At 36.2% G+C, this 24,377-nt stretch overlaps 1 protein-coding gene across 2 annotated transcripts in view; it reads right to left on the bottom strand.

Annotated features, from left to right (window-relative positions):
* Positions 1-24,377, bottom strand: part of LOC150087272 (F-box/WD repeat-containing protein 4) — a 113,488-nt gene that overhangs the window by 60,654 nt on the left and 28,457 nt on the right. For both annotated transcript variants that reach the window (XM_090371930.1, XM_090371931.1), the window contains exons 3-4: positions 10,103-10,285; positions 6,763-6,901 (exon numbers count right to left, since the gene is read on the bottom strand). In XM_090371930.1, the coding sequence (XP_090228056.1) occupies positions 6,763-6,901; positions 10,103-10,285 (322 nt within the window). The remainder of the gene's footprint in view (positions 1-6,762; positions 6,902-10,102; positions 10,286-24,377) is intronic.

Below are 24,377 nucleotides of genomic sequence, written 5' to 3'. Positions count from 1 at the left end.
TAAAGGACGAGATTTTAAAGTGGAGTGTGGGATAAAGGATTCCATTCCTGCAAGAATAATTTCACTGACACGATCTGAGCAAACGTTGACATCAGAACTTTTGAAACAGTAATCCGACCAAGGAAAAGAAGAAAAGAAGTCTCGCAGGTCATCCCATTTTGCATTCTTGTAATGCCAAACAACACTAGGTTGGGAATAGCCATGAGATAAAGGTTCCATTGGAGAAGAGACAATCACCAAGTTGTGATCTGAAGTGCCTAAAGGAGCTCTCACTTCGACCGTGTACTTAGAAGGGTTGTTTGTGAGAAAAAGATCAAGCATATTGCCTGTATGATTAGGATTGTCCGGTATTCTTGTAGGTAAATGAACAATCTGTGCTAGGTCATTAGTAATTGCAAAAGCTTCAGCATCTCGACCTGCTGGGTCGGTGTGACTAGAAAATGGAAGCCAGCTGGGGTTGTGAACATTAAAATCACCAAGGAAAATTACCTCACTGTTAGGACTGGAGAAAGTCAAGTTGCAACGAGAGGAAGTCAAAGAGCTCCAAGTGATTGGTCGAGTTGGGAGAACGGTAGAGACAACAGATGAATTTGACACAATGAGGTAGAGAGATTTTAAGCCAGAGAAGATCAAAGAGAGGAGATTCCAAATTGCCAAGTCTCTGACAGGGAATATCAGAACGGACATATGCACAAGTACCACCTTTGAGGCGAAAGGAATCATACAGCGAATAATTTGGGCATCTGAGATGAGCAGTAGTTGAATCAACCGATAACTGAGATTCTGTCAGAAAAAGTACATGAGTTTTGGCAGATTGCAAGTGGAAATGGACATCGTTGAGATTAGAATTGAGACCACGTATATTTGTGAAATGAATTAGGAAGTCCTTGGGAGGTTTAGATCTTTTCACAGATAAGCTTGCTCTTTTAGTTTGACAATTCATGGTGTATTCAATAGTAAGAAAAAGTGGGTGGGACATGCTGTATGAAGTAATGAAATTTTTGGATATGGCGTAAACGTGGTAAGAATATACCGAGATCCTTGACATAACGTGGCCTCGACAATGCTCCCCGCATACACACTACTCGGACTCCCTCCAGTCACTATCTGGCAGAGTAGAGGTAGCAAGATTATACACTAGCCGATCCGGAAGCCTCCTAGAGAGTTACCAATAGGTCCGGTCCGGTGTACTAACTAGCGGCCGGCCTGCGAAAACCGTTTTAGAGCTGTACCCTCGAAATGTAAGGAATATTGGATCTCGCCACGACGTTCATCATAACCTCAAAAGTCATCAATCATACTGCATGATGGAAGAGATAGGGAAGGGTTGACCGGAACTTAGCTCTAGAGACTAAACATGGGTTCCACCACTTCAAGCCTCCAATAAGCAAAGTGGTGGTATTTCACCGGTTGATGAGAGTCATCTTCCACCTAGTACTGCCTGGTAACATAGAGGGGCGGCGTTCCTCCACGTGGTGTGGGCACCACACCTCGACCCCTGCTTACGTTGGTTCACACCTGGGTGGTCACCCACCATGTACGTGTGCATGGGGGTTATACCCAGGATTACTAACAGTCCCACCATCGTGAAAGTGCAAGCAGAAGATTTGGCTATCACAGACCGTCCGGACTTCGCCGAAATTGGGTCCACTTGACTTGAGTGTCACCCGAATATCAGTTCCATCAGCGTTTTAGACTCCCAGTTAGCAAGTACAGCTTGTCTGGCATATCTGAGAGAATGTCTGTGACAACCTCAAGGACCAATTGATTCATATTGAGGCCTTGTGTTCATGAATGAAAGATCAATAAGAAATTATATGATGTCTTAAAGTCATCAACCATTTTATTGCTAAATCCCTAAATATGCGGCTTCTAAAAATATTTTTGGAAGATCTTCAAGCACCGCATTCTGATCTTATTACCCATACAGAGGGTCATTGGCTCAGTCATGAAAAGGTGCTCTCCAGAATTTGGAAAGTGTCTGAAGAAGAGCTTTTCTAATAGAAAGCAATAAAGAAAACTTTTTTAATGAAATTTTTACTGAAGATTTCAAGATCACACTTTCATTCATGGTTGATATCTTCAGCCATTTAAATTAGTTAAATCTGAGGTGACAGGAAAAGATAAATTTGTGGTAGTTTTATACAATGAGATTATTGCACTTGAGAAAAAACTTCAAGTGTTTCAGAATTAAGTTTTAAAAGGAAATCTGCTTCATTTTCCTACTCTTAAAAAATGTCTGGAGGAAACTGCTGGGGAATGCTCATCGTTTGTAATGAATGTAATCAAAAACCTTAGTGACCAATTCCAAGAAAGATTTGAAAGAGCATCTCCCAAAATTTGAATTAACGAGAAATTACAGAAATTTTGAAATCGGTAACTTGGAACAAATTTTCAATCAAAATGAAGTAGCAACTGCCGAGTTAGAACTTTTTGATATGCAGTCGTCTTTAGCTCTGAAATGTCTTTTCCAACACAAAACTAATTTTTAAAATTCTGGGATTCTTCTGAGTGCAAAAAATTTCCTTTATCACAAAGAGAAGCATTAAAAGTACTTTCTATGTTTGGGTCAACATACATGTGTGAAAGTGCTTTTTCATTAATGAACAATATCAAAAACAAAAAAAAAAGGACAAGATTGATGACATCACATTTGGAAGAAAATTGCTCATTTCTTCATAATGGAGAAATAATTTCCAAGGTTTGCATCATCTCTTCAAAATCAAGGTTCACACATAAGGTAATAGATATTAGCACCCAAAAATTTTAATTGAGAAATATAATTCTTGTATGCATAACACGGCTAAAAAACTAATTTAAAAAATTCATTTTTAATGCAAAAAAAAAATTTATATTTTAATAATATGGTGCTCACACATACTGTAAGCTGAAAAACCTTGCTCGCTTAAAGCAAAAGGTTAAGAACCCCTGTTCTAAACGATTCACATGTCTTGGGATCTGGCAGACCACTCCATTCTATAGATATCTTTGCTTCCCAGAAAATCATCAACCAACAACTCCTATGGGGAAAGCACGTTACCATTCGCAAAAAGAAAATGAGGACCAACCACATCTCAGAATAATCTCACACACTGCAAATTAAAAATATTATATTATAATTAATATTAATTATAAATACACATTAAAAATATTGCTTCCTCTGCATCTAACAAACATGGTTTTCTCTTTCACTCTCAGATTCACTTCTCTTTCAAATAGCTGTTCAACTCTGTACAAATTGCAAATCTGCCCTACCATGGAATATTGTTCCCACAAAGTGGGGCAATGCCTCCAAAATCTCTCTCAGGCTTCTAGATTCCATTCAGAAGAGTGTGGTTAGGTTAATTAATGACTCATCTCTCTCAAATAGCTGTTCAACTCTGTACAAATTGCAAATCTGGCCTACCATGGAATATTGTTCCCACAAAGTGGGGCAATGCCTCCAAAATCTCTCTCAGGCTTCTAGATTCCATTCAGAAGAGTGTGGTTAGGTTAATTAATGACTCATCTCTAACAGAGTCTCTCCACTCTGTCTCATAGACATACTGTTTCTGCTGCATGCTTGGCACATTATAGCCACAGAAGCTGATGTGCCAGTAATATATCCAATCCAACCAACCAACCAATCTGCTGCATGCCTTTTCTACTGATACTTCCATGGGCACTGTTCTTCTGAATTGGCTTCTATATTTCCCACTCTCTTTCAAAACAGTCCAAACACGTGCCGCCAACAGCCAACATCCATTTACTGTCCACTTCAAACTCAGAGAACCAACTTTTCGTCTTCCTTGTTTATTCATTCAACTGCCATTTTCTGGCAGTTGAATGAAGGTTGAAGGAACACCTTCCTTCATACCTATTTCCTGAAAATTACAGTCTACAGAAGTTCAAGTCTAACATCAACAAATATCTTCTTTAGTTTTCTCAACCTCCAACCCATGCACGGTACTAAATACTACAGGTTCTAATACCTCTCGTGTTTCAGGTTTTCATAAAAAAAAAAACAAAAAAAAAAAACAGTGCTCTAAAATTTCACCTCTATATTATTGAGCAGCCATTCTGTATACAAAGATATGGTGAAACATGTAGCCATTAAATGTTGATGCCTACCTACCCATACCATTATTTTCCCCATCGTGAAATCATTTTTAGTACAGTTGAGTACCCACATCCGCTAATTCATTACCTGCGGTTAACCATGGAAAAAAAAACGAAAAATCTTAACAAGTACTACTCGTATGTCCAATATGATGCTTCCCTTTATTTTTTAAGATGCTGATTTTAAATTGAATAGCTTCCCTTTATTTTTTACAATGTTGCATGTGGTTTGGTCACCTCTGTTATTTTGTATATTTATCAATGATACTGATGAAGGTATATTAGGCTTAGTGTCGAAGTTTGCAGATGATACAAAGGATGGCAGGGTTGTTAATGACAGTAATGGCAGTGTGCTACTGCAACAGGATCTAGAAAATTTGGGCAGATGGGCAGATGCAGTGGTAACTGAAGTTTAACATTGACAAATGCAAAGTATTGCATATGGGTAGAAATAACCCCAGAGAAACATACCAACTGTGTGGTACTACACTTAGGGTGGTAGAAAATGAAAAAGATCCGGGAGTAACAGTGCAGTCAGATATGAAGTTTTCTGAGCAATGCAGACAGGCTGCCAGAGCAGGTCATAGGGTATTGTCAATGATATACAGGAATTTTGCTAGTTGGGAAAAGGAGGTGATTATCCCTTTGTATAAGGCAATGGTCAGGCCACGCCTTGAATACTGCATACAGGTCTGGAGGCCTCATTTAAGAAGGATGTAGAATTGCTTGAGCATGTACAGTGAAGGGTAACAAGATTGGTGAGGGAAACAAAGGGGTTCTCTTACCAAGAAAGGCTTAAGTTCTGCAAATGGCAGTGGCTGGAGACTAGGTACCTGCAAGGTGATCTGATTGGTGTGTATAAAGCCTTAAATGGGTTGAGCATGCTAAATTCTGGTGGGTTTCTTCCTCTTGCTCAGATTACAAACCTGAGGGGGCATAAATTCGAATTGAGGAAAGAAAGTTGTAGAATAGATGTGGGGAAATTGCCTTTAGCCAGAGGGTGGTTAATTGCTGGAACAAACTTCCATCTGTCATTGTGGAAGTTGATAGCTTAAATAAATTCAAGGAGAAAACTGGACAAACTTTTAGAGGGAATGGATGTGTGAAATTGTGTGTGTGTGTTTTTTTTTTTTTTTTTTTTTTTTAAGGCTGATGCTACATAATGCACGTGCTTTCTTGCATCACATGCCTCCATTACTACTACTACTACTACTAGGACCATTTTTCCCTTTAGAGAGGTGATTCCATTCCATTCCTAAATCTTGATTCATCAAAAAACAGGCCACTTTTCACTGTTCCAATAGCAGTGCTCTGTACTGCTACTGAAATAGTGTCTATTATCCTCCAACCAGCATAAGTTACAAGTAAGTCTAACTGAACCAAACTGAACATAAACTGAACTAAATTTGGAGTCCCACAGGGTTTGGTGCTAGGCTTGTTGTTTTCTGTATTTATTAATGATACTGATGAGGGTATATCAAGCTTAATGTCTAAGTTTGCAGATGATACAAAGGTTGGCAGGTTGGTTAATGATGAAGGTATGCTGCTGCTGCTGCAACAAGACCTAAAAAAGTTAGGCAGATGGGCTAAGAATGGCAATTGAAGTTTAATGTTGAAAAATGCAAAGTACTGCATATGGGTAGCAGTAATTCTAGAGTAATGTACCAAATGCATGTTACTACACTCATGGTGGTGGAAAACAAAAAGAACTTGGGCACAATTGTCAATCAGATATGAAGTTTTCTGAGCAGTGCATACAGGTGGCCAGGACAGCTCATGGGGGTTTTGTCAATGATATACAGGAACATTGCTAGCAGGGATAAGGAGGTAATTATCCCATTGCATAAGGCAATGGTCAGGCTGCATCTTGAGTACTGCATACAGGTCTGGAGGCCTCATTTTAGGAAGGATGTAGAACTGCTGGAATGGGTATAGAGAAGGATAACAAGATTGGTGAGGCAAACAAGGGGTGCTCTTACTAAGAAAGGCTTTATTTTTGAAAACTGCAGCATATGGAGACTAGGGACATACAAGGTGATATGATTGAGATGTTTAACGTTTTGAATGGCCTGATAAAACTCAATAATGTAGATGGGATTCTTCCTCTTGCTCAGACTATGCACACGAGGGGGACCTAAATTCAAACTGAGGAAGAATGGTTGCAGAATAGATGTGTGGAAGTTTGCCTTCAGCCAATGGTTGGTGATTGATGGAACAAGCTTCCATCTGTTGTGGTGGAAGTGGATAGTTTGAATACACTCAAGAAAGAAATAATCAAACTATTGGAGTAGATGGATAGGTGAAATGAGGTGGTTTTCTTTTTTTTTTTTTTTTTTTTTTGTTTTTTGGCTGATGCTTCCTAGGATCATTTTTCACTACTAATACTCCTTTCCATGTTGAATTGTCCTGTTGCCTAGCAGGAATAAGAGTAAAAATACGGTTTAAGACTATTTTAGAGCGTGTATGAATTTTACTTTGCCTTTTACAAAAATGAAGTGTACATCAAAAAAGATGCATGTGAAAATTCATATATGGCATATGTTCCTCCAGTTTTATACTGGAGTAACATATGCCATTCATTTCATAAATACTTTTTTCTCAAATAGTGAAAAACATAACTTCCCTAACTTTTACATATAAGTGTATTTTAATAAAAGCTAATACCTTGAGAGTTTTGTCTCTTGATCCGGATACAACTATATTCTTCCAAAGATCAATACTATTGATATCACTATTGTGACAACGTCGTCGACAAAAGAGAAACTGGCCATTTTCTTCTTTCCATCCACAAATTGTTCCATCCCTGTCAAATTTAAGATTTAAAAAGTACACTGTTTTCTTTATACAGTATATTTAAAAAGGGGAAATAAATGCAATTATAATTTCAAAATGATTAAAGACTTGCGACCATAGTAATGAAAATTGCTTTGGCAATAATTATTAGCTCAACAGAACAATAGGCAAAAACAATTAACTTATACATTAGGTATTAACCAGCCTACACCTGTGCAGAGTCAACTGGACATCAGCAATTTTTATTTCTCTTTGCACTCTTTAATCCCCCCCCCCCATGCACACATCATCTAAGAAAAGTGTTTTCTTTAATTTCACTACCGAAAATTTTGGAAATTGCTGTAAATTTTTAAGCAAACAGGAAATATGTGGATCAAGTATGAAACACAATCATGTTAGTTTCTAGTAAATAGCATTGTGTACTGGCTCAAAAAGCAGCAGCAGCAGAAAACAATATCTATTGCAAAACAATTTCACAATTCTTTTTCTTTAGATACTGTAACATGTGAACAGTTTTACTGAAAAAGAAATGAAATTTTTGGTTTACTAGCCTTTTGTTTTATCCTACATGATGGTATGTAGTCAAATAAAATGAAATTTTTGGTTTACTAGCCTCTTGTTTTATCCTACATGATGGTATGTAGTCAAAGAAAGCTCGAATATAAGTTGATATGCAGACATATATTTCTGTTGTGGTTAAAGGTTAGGGTCAGATAATTGTCATCTTTCAAAAATGTCCCATATATGGCTAGCTTCATAACATGAAAACTAGGTTTCAAGCTTCTCTACAACACAGGACCTTCACATCTTTTAAACATGGCTGGTATATTGTATCATTGTTTGTTTTGTTTCCCATAAAACAAACAAACAAACAATGATAGTTTGTTTGTTTGTTTTGTTTCCCATAATTAGTTTTTTGTTTTAGTTTTGTGCAAAGACACATTTACATTTCATTGGAGAGCTGACTTATACAATGACAAATGCAATATTTTGTGAAGAACATCAGCATCACATTGATAAAGAAACAAGAAGAATAAAAAGTTTCTTATGCTGCGCGCACACAAACATACTACACTACAAACAGTTTTTTGAAAATCATAGTATCTTCATGAATCTGGTAATAAAATTCCATGGAATATTATCTACTGGGACTCCTGATACAACCCACTAAAAAAACTGATATAAATATAAAAAATTTTTTTTCTTTATATGCTTTATGCTATGAATAAAGAACAAAAAAAAAAGCTCGCTACTCATAATGAATTGTTTTTGAAAAAGATATCTAGAAACTTCCTTGCTGTCTATTTCATCTATTAGTAAATTCATCATAATATATCAATGTAACAAACAAAAAAATTTGCAACCATCCTATTGCAAATTTTTCTGTAATGAGAAGTACGCACTATTTTACTTTTATGCTCAAAAGTAAAAAAAGTGCATACTTTTCATTACATTTTTTGTTTTTTTTTTTGAAATTCATGTTGTTATAACATTTATTTGATAGGTCCTTAGCTTAAAATCAAAATTTGAAAAATTATCTACTGGCAGCTACATTATTAACTTATAAAAATTAGTGCCATGCAGAAATCATAAATCTCTGAACCACTTAATTTTTCAAAAAAAAACAAAAAAAAAAAACGTTTTTTTTGAAACATTGTTTTCTGTACAACAAATTACACGCTCTTTCTACAATGTTTAATTGAACCAGTAACAAAAAGTGTCCTCGTAATGTTTTTCCCTTTTAATAGCATATTTTCACAGTATCTTCTTGAATGTGTATTTGGTCCATTAAAAACTTTTTGAAGATATTTTGTTATTGGAAAGTTTGTTATCAGATGTTTTAAAGGGGGAGGACTGGCTAATCTGGTAGGTCAGTTAAGTGGAAGCTGGTTAAGAGGGCTTTTTACTGAAAAAAATTTGTCATTATATATCTGGACTGCAGTAAAGCTTTGAATGCCATTCCTTGTGGAATGGCTACTAAATAAACCAAAAGAAGTTAGAGTTTTGGCTAAGATCTTACTTGGATCACAAGCTGGCTAAAATTTTCATAAATAATACTGATGAAAGTAACCAAGAGAATCTGTCAGCTTGCTAATGGTTTGAAGGTGGAAAGGTGGTTAACAATTTGAGCCATGTCAGGTTGCTTAAAGATTTGGATCAGTTGCATATATATGGTCCAAAAAATTGCAACAAAAGTTTAATGCTTCTAAATTTAAAGTTATGCATTTAGAGAAAAGAAATGCTGGAGGCACATTAGCTAGGGGGGGAGAAAGAAGCTAAAAGTGGTTAAAGATGAAAACAGTGTTACAAATCAATATTAGCTAAATTTTTTCTAGCAATATAAGCAGGTGGATTTGGTTTTGATTTTACTGGCGCAAAAAACAAACAGGCAGATGGGAAGGAACAACAGTATCATGCCCATAATTTAAGAATCTTTGCTTGTAAGTAGAAGGACATCATTATCCCAATACACAAGACGATGATTAGACCACACTTGAAATATTGTATTATTTAGGTTGGAGACCATACCTAAAAAAAAAAAAAAGTCAGAACTTCTGGAGAGGATTTAAAAAATTTGCAATCATATCTGTAATGAGTTCAAATCAATACACATATTAAAGGCATGGAATGCAATGACGACATCTGGACATCTAAAGGGAGATCTCATTAAGGTATATAAGGAGCTGAAGAGATTGAGTAAAATGAATGAGGAAGGCCTATTCTCCCTCATGGGTCAGATAAGACTCAGGTGACACACACAATTTTAGAGAATAACGGAAGACTGGGTCTCGTGAAGTTTGCCTATGGGCAGCAGGGTGTTAAAAAATGGCACAGTAACTTGCTCCCACTAGCAGAGACAGTGAGTCTGGCTAAGTTTAAAAGAGAATTAGATGCTTACATTCTGGGAATGGGAACATTAATATTCTGTTTTATTATTATTATTATTTATTTATTTATTTTTTTTTTTTGGTTAATACTGAAAACGTCTGCCTCCTTGCATCATTTAGTCTTACCAATACTATTTGTTTATCCCATAGTTTAAAATATCTTTTTAAAAGTTTTGCAATAAATAAATAATGCAAATAAATACCAGTTGCACTGTTGTCCCAAAAATAATAATTTAATTTCTCAAAACAGAAAATTAATGCATTTCTATGCTTTAAGCATAAATATCATTATAACCTACACATTCTTTAAAGACAATTATTACCTTCCTCCACTAACTATTATCCCACTTTTGCAAACAAAGCGACATACATCATCAATATGGCCTTTCAAATGCATAACAGGAAACTTGCTGATTCTGCCATTAGGATATCTTGCATAACACAGAATTGTGCTTCCTTTGCTATACCAAAGGGAATTATTTGTGAGTTGCAGCCATGGCATATACCTATAAAAGAAAGTTTAAATGTATATTATTAAGATGAGATAAATTAATATATATGCTTCACCAATGCAATGATTAACTAGAATATAACTTGGTGAACAAAGTTTAAAAAAAAACAAAAAAAAAAAACACAATGTGAAATTGAAAAAAAAATGACAATTTTGTTTCAAAACAAAAAAAAATATATCCCATATTAAAATACAATAGTATTTTAATAAGATATTTTTCAGTAAGTTTAATTTTAACATTTATGCAATTTTAAGTAAATATCATGTGAAGATAACTGATAGCTATCTTTATTTTAATCCTTTCACTTGCAAGATCCTATAAGTAGGTTCCTATGGGGATCAGTTTCCAGAATGTCTGGGAGGTGGTGAATTTTCCAAATGGATGCAGGTTGCCAATAGTAAGTTTCTATGGTGGTGGGGCCTGTGGAATTTTAAAGTTTTGTAAAATTGCATATAAAATAAATATACAACTTTTTTTATATACAATTTTAAAATAAATATTTTAAATAATAAATATAAAATAAATAATTCTTTGCCCACCCTAAATGAAACTGTCAAAAATCAGGTAAGAATAAAAAAAATAAAGAAATCTGTGAGAGAGAAAACTATGAATTGATCTTGCAAAAACAAATAAGTTCATTGTTACTCTCCCCCCCCCCTTTTTTTTTTTTTTTTTTTTTACAGACTGCACATGCATACCCATATCAGTGTGTAGGCTGAATCCCTAGACGAGTAGTCATGTCTCATTGCATTCAATGTGTGTCAAGTTATTGTGAAGTAAGTAACCACATTTGTTGACGCGGCGTCTCCGTAGCCAGGTGGGCAGGAGCAGCAGTGCGTAGCACACACTTCTTAATTAGACCGGGGTTCAAGCCCGTGCCCACCAAATACGGAGGATGCGGAAAGGTCAGGGAATGACCACCGCATATCCCAGGAGCAGTATGGCCTTAGTTGCTAATGCTCCTAAAAACTAAATAATAACAATAATATTTGTTGACGCCATCAAGAAAAAATGGACAGAAGAATATTGAGAAATGTTATGCCATCAAATTTTCCATCAAACGTAATGGAAAAGCATAAAAATTAAAGAACTTATGGAGATCAAGTTTTATTCCAAACCCAAGTTTTCCAAGGGGCCTTTTTGAAAGGATGTAAAGCCATTAAAGATGGACCACACACAGGAAGACCTGTCACAGCAAAAAGGAGAATGTAGAGAGGGTAAGGACTCTGATTGTGTTTGGCCAACAGCTGACTACAAGACTGATTGCAGGTGAGCGGAACATGAGTCACCGAGCATTCCATGACATTTTAACAGAGCAGTTGGGCATGTGCAAAATTTGTGCAAAAACAATGCCAAAAATCTTCGCTGAAGAACATAAGCAAAATTGGAAGAACAGCTGCCTCAACCTACTCATCACCCATGAACAAGATGACAATAGGGCTGACAGTACAGGACCCAGTAGCAGGAAGTGATCACGGAATTCCACGGTGAACAATGAAGAGAGAGAGAGAGAGGTAGCAGTAGTTAAAGGCAAAGGAATGGGTTACAATTTCAGGAAAGGAAATTATGACAACATAAGATGCTACATGGCCTCTTAACTTGGTAGATATCTCACAGAGAGCGAATAAAGCTGAATTATGGTATACCATTAAAACATTAATCACAGAAACCTTGAATGCTTATACACCATTAAAAAAAATACTTCATGAGGAAGATTCCAAGTTGGATGAACAAGGAAGTTGCCAGAATACTTGAGCAGTAAAAGATAGCATGGAAATGTTACAGAGCAATAAAAAGTACTGAAGCCTATATATAATAGCTACAAATTGATCTGTAATAGTGCCACAGAAAAGGTTAGGCTGGCAAAGGCAGATTATGAGAAATTGATGGCGAAAAGTGGGGATAAGGAATTCTTCACATATATAAATGCAAAGAAGAGAAGGACAAACCAGATCAGACCCTTATGTAATGGACGTGGGATAGTATTAAATACCCCAGCTGAAGTTGCAGATGAACTTAACAATTACTTTGCATCGATGTTTACAGAAGAAAAACCTTTTGTGTCAATGAGATATTATGGGAGTGAAGTTGAAAAAATGTAATTAATAATGTTTAAATTTCACATGTTTATTTAATGAAAATAACTTTCAAGCTTACAGGTCAGTAAGGCTCCTGGGGTTGATGGCATATACCCTATAATCTTAACCCATTAGCACCAGGCATACTTGTACAGGAACACTAATTCAAAATATTATTTCGAAACTGTCGCAATTCCATGAAATATTTCTCTGTATTGTTTATCTATAAATATCAGGAACTGATTCATATACCGCCGCCAGCACCAGACGTCTTCAGTACCAATCTTGTAACCATTGCAAGAGGCCGATTTATTTTTCTAGTGACTCACGTAAGTTATCAAATTTTTTTTTAATACAGAGTGTTTTTTAATTGTCTGTTTTACAATCAAATTTAGAGACAATATATGCTGTAAGTGTGAACATAATTTCATTTATTAAATTTTTTCTGGTTATTTTTTTTTGTTTACATCTCACCGTCCTCAAACGGGGACATTAGGCATTAGCAATAACGGAACCAAAGATTTTTTATGGCAAGAAGAAATACACCACTCTTTTTAAGAAGCTATCAAAGACATTGCACATCAAGAATCTAATGATAAGGTTTTTGTAATTTGCATGTTACCTCCAAATTTGGACAAGCTGACAGATTATGAAGAGTTTGATGATGTTTTACAGGATCTTAATTCATTTCCAAAAGAAATTCCTGGTTCTATGGAAATTTCATTTGGAAATACCAATGAAGAAGATGATGTTCAAGAAGCTAAAAGTGGTAGTGATTCAACGTATATCTTGTATACGTTGAATATCTTGATTTCCAAAAAATATATCTTCATTTCAAAAAAGCAAGATGGCCGAAGAGACAACCGGAATATGCACCTTTCGGAACAAATGAACATTGTTTTACAAGTGAGCTAGATGCTGTGAAAAATGACTTAAGATTTATCCTCACCCAAAATATTCAAAAAACTTTTTAGTGATGAAATCATCGACTATATATGCAAACAAACGATAATATACACTCGACAAAAAAACAACCATGAATTTACTATCGCCAACAAAGAAATGCGAAGTTTTATTGCAAAATTGCTTTTGACAGGATATCACAACCTTCCTAATGAAAGAATGTATTGGTCATTGGACGAGGACTTGGGTGTCTCGTGCATTTATAATGCCTAGAAATAAAGAGATTTCTACATGTGACCAATATTGATGAAATTGGAAATTGTCAAGGTTAAATGTACAAAGTTAGACCAATAATGAATATGTTCATAAAACAATTTGGTAAGTGAGGTTTTTCACAAGGCTCTGTCAACAGATGAGTCAATGATGAAGTATTTTGGACATAATTCAGCAAAACAATTTATCATGGAGAAACCAGTGAGGTTCAGTTACAAAATTTGGATGGCAAGTAGTTCTTCTGGGTATTGCTATGCTTTTGATGTATATTGCGGAAAACAAACTAAAGAAACAAAAAATGTGAAGAGTATACCTGTAGTTGCAAGAGTGGTTATTGATTTATTGGAAGGTGTGCCGGATCCATCAAACCATGTAGTTTTCCTCGACAATTATTTTACAACGTACGCGTTGATATTTTTGAAAAAGAAGAAAATAAGAGCTACTGGAACTGTGAGGGACAATCGAGTTCAACACGGTCCTATAATGGCATCAAAAGAAATTTAAAAAATGGAAACAGATACTTAGGACTACAGGTTTGATGCCTATAGTCATAAACCAAAAAAAAAAAAAACCTTCCCATTTCACCCATCCAGGTTACTCCAAATGTTTGTCTAGTTCTACCTTAAATTTATTTAAGCAATCAACTTCCACAACAACAGATGGAAGTCTGTTCCAGCAATCAACTACCCGCTGGCTAAAGGCAAACTTCCGGACTTCTATTCTACAACTGTCTTTCCTCAGTTTGAATCGATGGCCCCCTCAGGTTCTTAATCTGAGAAAGTGGAAGTATCCCATCAGCATTGAGCCTGCTCAAACCATTCAAGTCCTTATACACCTCGATCAGGTCACCTCGCAGATTCTGCAACTTGGAGAACTTAAGGCTTTCTTCATAAGTGCACCCCTTTTGTTCCTTTCACTAATCTTGTTGCCCTTCTCTATACTCGTTCTAGCAACTCCACATCCTTCCTTCAGACCTGTATACAGTACTTAAGGTGTGGCCTGACCACTGCCTTATACAAAGGGATAATCACCTCCTTGTCTCTGCTTGCAAAATTCTTATATATCATTGGCAAAACTCAATGACCTTCTCTGGCAGCCCATCTGCACTGCTCAGAGAACTTCATATCTGACTGCACAATTACCCTCAGATCTTTTTTATTCTCCACCTCCGTGAGTGTAGTATCACTCAAGGAGGTAGAGAATACACCAAGGGAAAGTACCAACTGTGTAGTACCACACAGTTGATACATCTCCCTTGGGTTACTGCTACCCATATAGAGTACTTTGCATTTGTCAATGTTAAACTACAGTTGCCACTTCTCGGCCCATCTGCCTAACTTGTCTAGATCCTGTTGCAGTAGTATACAGGCAGATCTCGCTTTATGAGTTTTTTTTCCCCAAGTATCAACAAAATCAAAAGTATGAACATTAATTGCAAAAAAATGAATGTTAAACATTCATAAATCCCACATTCTAAGCCACATGCATAGCTGTACAATACAGTGTACCCCATTTTACGATAAAAATCAGTTCTAGAGACACCATCGTATCGTTAAAATATCGTAATGTGAACCCAATAAACACATTGTTTTTTGGTAATTTGTTTCAAGATCTCGGAAGTTGAAATTTTCGCTGTATAACTAAGGTATTTATCTCTTTAAAATGTCATTTTTAAGGTCATGAGCGTGACCTTAAGGCCATATAAAAGGTCGTGAGCATGGTTTGTAAATTGTATTAGTTACCAATTCAAATCATTAAAATGCACTACACTTTCATCGTTATCATATGTTCCGTTATAACAATCAAATTTAAATGCCTTTGTGATATTTTTCTAAAGCACATTTCTGGAGGTCATGACCATAAAACAATAAAAACAATTTTCACTTTCCGGAAAGGTTTATTGGGCTTTTCTGTTACTGCAAGCAATTATAAACGGATAGTAAACTTGATCTTCTTGCATTTGCGAAAATACCGATAGCTGGAATTGTGTGATTTTTTACGTTATTAAGGTGAAATGTGTTTCCCCTTTACTGAAATCTTCAATCGTATAAAACACAAATAAATTTTCAGAATCTTCTCTTCATTTCTTTTTTTTTTTTAAGCTTTGTAAACTTGTTACTCCGCACAAATCGTGCTAGCTGCAATTTGTGTGCCATTAAAAAATGCTTATGCATGCAATCGTGAAATTTATAAAGAAAAGAGAAGATTATCTTGGAAACAAACACCTCTTGAAACATTTCTGAAGGCGACTCCTTGTGCAACAAACCAACGAGTGCTGAGCCAATATTGAGTGATCAATAAGTGTGCATTTAGTCGATGATGATGAAGAATAAACATTCTTTAACATTTGTAAGTCATAAATAATTTCTCTATTATATAATTTCTTGATTTTACAGGCTACATTTTCATTTGTTTCCATAAATCATTCATTGTTTAAACAAACTAATTAATTAACTAATTTCATTGTTGAGAACGTAACTCATATTTTTAACCTTATGTCTATGGGAAATAAATTCCCGCTTTACGAGTTTTTGCTCTATAAGCATGCACTAGGAACGAATTAACTCGTAAAGTCGAGAACTACCTGTACTGTCTTTACTGTCATTAACAACCCTGCCAACCTTTGTATCATCTGAAAATTTGGTGTGTATACAGGTCTGGAGGCTTCATTTTAAAGAGGATGTAGAGCTGTTGGAACGAGTACAGAGAACGGCAACAAGATTAGTGAATGGAACAAAGGGTTGCTCTTATGAAGATAGGCTTAAGTTTTGCAAATTACAGTGTTTGGAGATTAGGCACCTGTGAGGTGATCTGATTGAGGTGTATAAAGCCTTGAATGGTTTGAGCATGCTCAATGCTGATGGGATTCTTCCTCTTGCTTAGAATAATCACCTGAGAGGGTATAAATTCAAATTAAGGAAAGACAGTTGTAGGATAGATGTGCAGAAGTTTGCCTTTAGCCAGCAGGTAGTTGATTGCTGGAACAGACTTCCATCTTTTGTTGTGGAAGTTGATAGCCTAAATAAATTTAAGGCCGAGCTGGTCAGGTATTTGGAACGAATGGAGGGGTGAAATCGAAATCGGTGCGTTTTTTTATTTATTTATTATTTAATTTATTTTTTGGCTGATACTGCATAAGCTTGCTTACTTGCATCATATGCTTCTACTATGCTAAATTAAGCCTGATATACCTTCATAGATATCACTGATAAATACACAAAACAACAATGGGCCCAGCACTGAACCTCGGGGGGGTCCACTAATAACATTAGTCCACGTAGAGTAGTGTCCATTTATTACCACTCTCTGCCATCTCCCACTCAACCATCCCTTTATCCATTGCAGTAACTTTCCCTTAATGCCACACCACTCCAATTTGTACATTTGTACAGCAGTCTTCCATGTGCAACAGTATTAAAAACTTTCCTGAAATCCAAGTATATGATATCAAAATTATTTTTTGCATCCAGTTCCTTTATGACCACATAGTAGTATCCAATGAAATTGGTCAGATTAGACTTCCCCTTAACAAACCCATGCTGTGTTTGAACTATTACTGCTGTCTTCTCTAGGTGATACTGTATCACCTCTTTAATCAGTGACTCCATTATTTTCCCCAGAACACAAGTTAAACTAATAAGTCTATAATTATTTGTGTCACCTTTTGAACCCCCTTTGTGAATTGGGGATACATTTGCTCAACTCCAGTCCATGGGAACCGCGGACCTTAGCCATAATTATGAGAGCATCCCTGACTCTAAGGATGCTCTCATAATTATGGCTAAGGGTTTGCTTACTTCCTTTGCTGCCTCCTTGATTATAACTGGATAGATTCCATTTGCCCCAGGTGCCTTTATGTTTAACTTCAACAATTTCTCCTCCACTTTGATCTCAGTTATTACAAAATCACTTAGCTCCCTGTTAGAGTTTAATAAATTTCTGGCATTTCCCTCTTTGAATAACTCTTCATGTGTGAATATAGATGCAAAGTACTTATTCAGTTTATCAGCTACTTGAGCAGGATCTTCAATAGTCAAACCATTTATGTTAAGTGGACCAATCTGATTCATCTTCTTCCTTCTAGAGTTTACATAAGTAAAGAACTCTTTGCTGTTTTTCTTTGCATCCTTTGCCAAAGATTTCTCATAATCTGCCTTCGCCTGCGTAACCTACTTTGTGACTTGATTAAAGTCTTGATTACTTATATGCCGTAGGCTTCTGTGTTGCCTGAAAATTTATTTGCATCCCATGCATTTTCTTCTGTGCCATGAGCCTCATTAATTCATCCAACATCCATTTAGGCCTGAACCTTGAACAGTATTTCATAGTTGGTATGAAAAGCCTAGTAGCCTCCAAGATTAAGTCCCCGAAGTCTTCCCATTTAGAATTCACAGTGGGTTCAACTAATGATGTTGGTAACGTCGTCAGCTGATCCCAATGTATAGAATTTAAAAACTGTCTGAGACCACTGTAGTCACCTTTATGAAAACAAAACCCCTTCCATTTCCCTTGATGGTAGTTACATCTTTAAGTAAATCCCACATTAGTACACTGTCAGTGATCACTGTCACCTAGTGGTTCCTTTATCAGCAAATTCTTAAGGCATGAATAATCACTGCTGATAATCAGATCAAGGGTATTACTACCTCTGGTTGCCCCTCAAACATATTGCTGTAGAAAATAATCCTCCAATAAATCCACAAAAGTCTTGCTAGTGTGCGAGTGACTAACCCACAAGTTCCAGTCGATATCTGGAAAGTTAAAATCCCCCATTACAAGACATTCTGATTTACTGGCCCATTCTATTTCTCTGCACAACTGTTCACTGTACTCATCAGAGTACAATGAACGGACTCATCAGAGTCATTAGGCCTATAACATACTCCTACCCTGATTTTCCCTTTCCCAGTGTTTATGTCACACCAAAGAGCCTCAACATAGCACTGTCCACCCAAGTCAACTAGATGCACTTCCTTAGATTTTATGTGTTTCTTAACTAACAGCATAACTCCTCCTCCCTTCCTAGCCTGTCTGTCCTTTCTGTACACACTGTACTCCCCAAATTCCAATTCTGCACTGTTTTATCAATGGCATATTATGTATAAAATGGAAGATAATAATGTTCTATTCTTACCAATTATGATTTTGCTGAACCATTACAATATGTAAAACATTGGTTAAAAACTGCAAAAGCTAAGGTCAATGTAGAACTACATGCATTATTTGCATTGTACAATAGTGGAATGGGTGGCATAGATACCATGACCAATGTATATCTTTTTACAGGATAAGAGGCAAGAAATGGTGGTGGGTCCTGTTTCCTACATATTAGATATGACCATCACATGACCATCACTAATGCATGGACATTGCACCAAATGACAGCAGAGATAAAAATGAATCAATTAGATTTTCGTTGAAACACTGTACAAAGTTATTTGAAAGCTGCTGCATCGACAAGAAGCAATAAGAAGCAAAAAGCCAGAAGTTCCATGAAAATTAGTGAAGGCCATCACTTTCCAGAAAAAGTTGATAGACAATTAAAATGTTGCGTTTGTCATAGAACTGTCAGAAAACAATGTGCATTGAAAAAGGTTGCTTTGAAAAATACCACTTATCTGCCTAATGACCCCATTTGAGAACGCCTATTTTTCTAAAAAAAAATATATATATATATATATATATATATATATATATATATATATATATATATACACACACACACACACACACACACACACACACACACACACACACACACAGTGGAACTTCTCTATTACAAACTTATATTTAACGAATTTCTCTATATTACAAATTTTTTTGCAAAACACCGCACCTTGAAACAAAATTACATGTAAAATTAACCCCATATAGCGAAGTGTTAGTCTCTCTATAACGAATTTTTAAAAAAATTAGTAAAAGCATTTTTGTAGATTTACTGCTAAACAGCCGCTCAAATATATGGCCCCCTTCCCTCCAAATTGTGCATTAACATCTGGAATTAATCATCCTTTTAGTAAATACTTGTGGCCACTGACGCCCGTAGGACAGTCTTTGTTTCATTTTTGTTACAGTTATAAAACCAAATGGGTTTCTTAAAAGTGGTCATAAACTTTACAATAAATAGGGTAGATTGGTAGATTTGTAAATTGATGTTGGCTCAGGGGAAAACGAAATTCGCTGCGGTAAACCTTCAGCGTGCTAAGGCGGCAATACATAGAATGCTACCATAGTCGGATTTTAGTAATGCCTACTGAGTGACATTCGCTTCTCACCTCAACCATACCATGTGACCTTCCTGTCAATCATTATTTGATATGTCCATTTTCATCTAACTGGACTTCCAGTAGATGGTTTCATGATTTTTTTTTTTTTTTCGTTCTTTTAGAACAATTTGTCATCAGTCACATAGGCTATATGCTCTTGTATTTTTTTTTTTTTTTTTTTTTTTGTTCTGAAAAGTAACATACAGCATACATTAACCATAAATTTTCTTTCGTGTATATATGAATGAAAGCAGAATAAAAGAAATTCACAAGGCCGTATATTTCTTCAAAGTGATTGATAGAAAAAGGTCACATGATATTGTTGAATTAGCAAGTGAACATCACTGAGTAGACGGTCTAACAATTCACTATATGGCAAGCGCAGCGAAGTTTGCGGTGTGTGTATCGGTAAAAGCTGCAGTCGAGTAATTTTTACAATTGCGGAAACAATGTCGAAGAGAAAGTGTTTAAGTATTAATGATAAAGTAGAGATTCTTCATGATATTGACCAGGGTTTTAAGAAAAAAGATGTTGCGGAGAAATATGGCATACCTGGAAGAGCTTATCTACGATTTTAAAGAATCGAGAATCAATTTAAAAGGCAATTGAAGGAGGAGCAGACAAGAAGCGAATTAAGTGTTTATACGAAGATGTTGATAAAACTTTTCTAAAATGGGTGCAAATGATACGTGAAAAGAATATACCAATATCGGGTCCAATAATTAAGCAACAAGCTCTGAAATTTGCACAGTCTCTTGGACATACAGAATTTAATGCGAGCACTGGGTGGCTAGACAAATTTAAGACACGTCACAGAATTGTGGAAAAGGTTATTTGTGAAGAAAGTGTTAATGTAAGTGAAGAAGATTGCAACAGTTGGAGGAACAATACCTTAAAGAAGATTTTGGAAGAATATGAACCTAAGGATGCTTTTAATGCTGACAAAATGGGTTTATTCTTTAAATGTTTACCGAATAGAACACTTGCTTTTAAAGATGATAAATGTTTTGGCGGAAAACAAAGCAAAGAAAGAATCACTGAGTTAGTTGGGGCAAATATGACAGGAAGCAAAAAATTAAGACTTTTAGTCATCAGAAAATCAAAAACCCAAGATGTTTTACTGGCACAAAATCTTTGGAAGTTGACTACAACTTTAATAAAAAAGCATGGATGACAAGTGATATCTTTGAAGACTGGATATTAAAACTAGACAGGCGTATAACAAAAGAAAAAACGAAAATCGCGTTGATAACTGACAACAGTCCAGCACATCCTGCCAGTATTTCTACCAAACTTAAGTGTTAAGTTGTTGTTTTTACTACCAAACATAACGTCAAAACTCCAGCCAATGGACCAAGGCATTATTAAAAATTTTAAATTTCATTATCGAAAGAGAACAATAATGAAGATTGTCAGTGCATTATCAGAAAATAGAAACTTGGAGGTTACAATTAACCTTAGAGATTGCATCTCCGAACTGGCAAAAGTTTGGACAAACCATGTCACTGAATACACTATTCAAAATTGTTTTTCGAAAGTGGGATTTGCATTGAATACAGAAGTCAAACAACAACTGGACGAACAAGATGAATTGCCCCTTTCACAACTGAAAAACTTTTGGACATTATTAGAATCGTCCGGAAACATCAAAAATGAAATAACACTGGATAGTTATGTTTATGTAGATCAAGATCTGACTATGGCTGAACATCCAAATGAAGATGAAATACTGCTGAACAGTGTTAGACGCGACCATGATCACGAAGAAATTAACGATGACGCTGAAGACGCATCAGAACAACCCGTAGAAAGCCAACTCACAAAGAAATGATTAACGCTTTTAAAATGGTTCGTATGGGTCTACAGTTTTGTGAAAATGTACCTGATAATGTTTTTAATGCTCTGAACAAATGTGAGGTTTTCTTTGAGAATCAGACATTTTTTAATTGTACTGTGCAAACGAAAATTACAGATTTTTTTAATTTGTGATACTTACCGGCAAAAATGGTGTAAACGTAATTTAAATAAGTGTTTTTGAAATAAAATATATTAAAAATAAATGTAGATTCATTTTATAACTAAATAACAATTTTTAATAAAAAAAGATATTCTCTGTATAACGAAATTTCTCTATAACGAATTTTTTCGCTGGATTTATCGAATTCGTTATAGGGAAGTTTGACTGTATATATATTTTCTTTGAAATTTTGGTACTGTTTGTTTCCTTGACTTATAATCTCACCATAATATTGAGCAAAATGAGTTTTGATAGGTAATTTTTTCATAGGTGTTAATGGGTTAAGGGAGGCGGCAAGTGAGTGCATTGAACCATTGAGGCTAATTATAAGAGCATCACTGGACTCTGAAGTGATTCCACTGGATTGGAAAAGTGCCAATCCAGTGGAATTTTCTCTCATACTCTTAACAAGAGCAAGAGAGAAAATCATGGAGACAATGATCAAGGGTGGAATTAGGGTTCATTTAGATAGAAATGGAATTCTGAAGGATACTCAACATTTCATTAAAAAGGCCTCCAGAGTCAGGAACTCAATGATTCATTTTAATGCACTAAACACTGACTCAAACAAAATAAAACAAAGCTTTAATATAAAATTAATCTGTACAATAAAATATAAACTGAGGTTAAAATAAAATAAAACACAAGTAGTTAAAATCACTAAAAAGATTAAAATCACTAAAACCACTATACAACAATAGCTTTCGGCAGCGATAGCTGCCTTCATCAGCTGAAACAGTTACAGGTTATCCAAACAACACACACACACACACACACACACACACACACACACACACACACACACACACACACACACACACACACACACACACACACACACACACACACACACACACACTCCCAGGATACTCAACATGGTTTTGTAAAGGGAAAATCATGTTTAACTAATCTGGTTAAGTTATTTTGACAGCGTCACTCAAGAGCTGGAATTAGGGAATAATTTCGACATTGCTTATTTGGATTTCAGCAAAGCATTTGACTCAGTTCCACATGATCAGTTACTTTATAAGCTAGAACAGGTTGGAATCACAGGGAAAAATCATTAGATGGATAGCTTCAGGGCAGGAGGCAGAGGGTTGCGATAAATGGTTATTCCTAAGATTGGGTTGATGTAAGAAGTGGAGTTCCCCAAGGATAAGTCTAAGGACCACTATTGTTTTTGATTTTCATAAATGCATCAATGAAGGAATAGAGGACGTGATGTCTAAATTTGCAGATGATTTCCAGTATAGTACCACACAGTTCATACATTACTCTGGGGTTACTGCTTCCCATATGCACTACTTTACATTTGTCTTTTTTCTTTTTTTTTTTTAGTTGCCAACTTGGCCCAAAGAAGTTTAACATTGACAAATGTAAAGTACTGCATAGGGAAGCAGTAACCCCAGAGTAATGTATCAGCTGTGTGGTACTACACTGACATAGTGTGCATAGTGTTAGGGGAAAGGCACCTCTGGTGGGTTTCCCACATCTGCACCATATGAACTCTGTGGAGACAAACAGTATCACTGTGAAAGCCAGAAAAATTTTTTGTGTTAAATGAAGTATTGTGCTTGGTTCTGTTTGGGTGTCCTGGCTTTTGGCTGCAGGGCCCATGGTGGGACCCCACGTTGCCCGCAAACACCACTAGGAGGTAGCAAAAGGCTGCCCATAATTCTCTGGCTAGTCTCCTCCAGGAAGCCTGAGCTTCCTGGAAAGAGACCAAGTAAAAAAAAAAAGGGTACAGGGAGTACAGGATGTACTGGAGAGGGTAAAGGAAAGGAGGTATAGACAGAGCGACGGAGGATATAAGGGAAGGCATCCTCCGCAGGTTGAGTGGGAATTCTCCCATCTAAGCAGAAGTGGAAGAAAAGGGCCCTCGAGAGGGTGGGAAGACAATCATGTATCAAGAGAACCACGGATGAAACAATTCAATCAACCTGAGTGTCAAGTTCAGTAGCTAGAAGTGGTCACAATCTAGGTGAAGATGTTCAGTATATGAGAAAGGGTGTTGATCAATGTGCATCAGTTCTAGGACATTGTACCAGTGATCTTCTTCTGGTGAAGAGATCATGGGTGAAGGCAGAGAAAGTGTGCTACTCGTCTTCCTCTTTGATCAGAAAATGTTTATTTCCTCGAGGCAAGGCATGTATTTTTCATATGAGCAACGTTTGCAGGTCCTCATAGAGCGGGCAAACATAGAATAGGTGATCCCAGTCTTCGTTTTCACCACAAAGACAGCGAGGGTCATCCGCGATGTTCATAGAGGAAAGTTTGTGATTTATGGAAACATGGCCTGTAATCAGGAAAGTGATATATAACCCTGGGACGTACCATGCTGGAGCTTTAGGGTAGATCTGGACTATTTCGGGTAAGAATTTTTTAGTGATGGAACTTTTGGGGGTGATATTCCATCTGTTTTGCCAGGCGTTAAGAAGGTAGACTGCAAGGTGCTTTTTTTCCTTCTTTGATGGTGTTTGCTCGGTTTGTAGTGAAATCCAGGATGGTGGTAGGGAGTCCCTCTGCGAGCCGGTAGTGCACGCCTTTGC

This window comes from Mastigoproctus giganteus, chromosome 4, assembly GCF_048544385.1.
Source record: "Mastigoproctus giganteus isolate SK-2022 chromosome 4, ASM4854438v1, whole genome shotgun sequence".
Classification (NCBI taxonomy): domain Eukaryota; kingdom Metazoa; phylum Arthropoda; class Arachnida; order Uropygi; family Thelyphonidae; genus Mastigoproctus; species Mastigoproctus giganteus.
The sequence above is the reverse complement of the archived record's forward strand: the minus strand, read 5'-3'. Positions and strand labels throughout refer to the sequence as shown.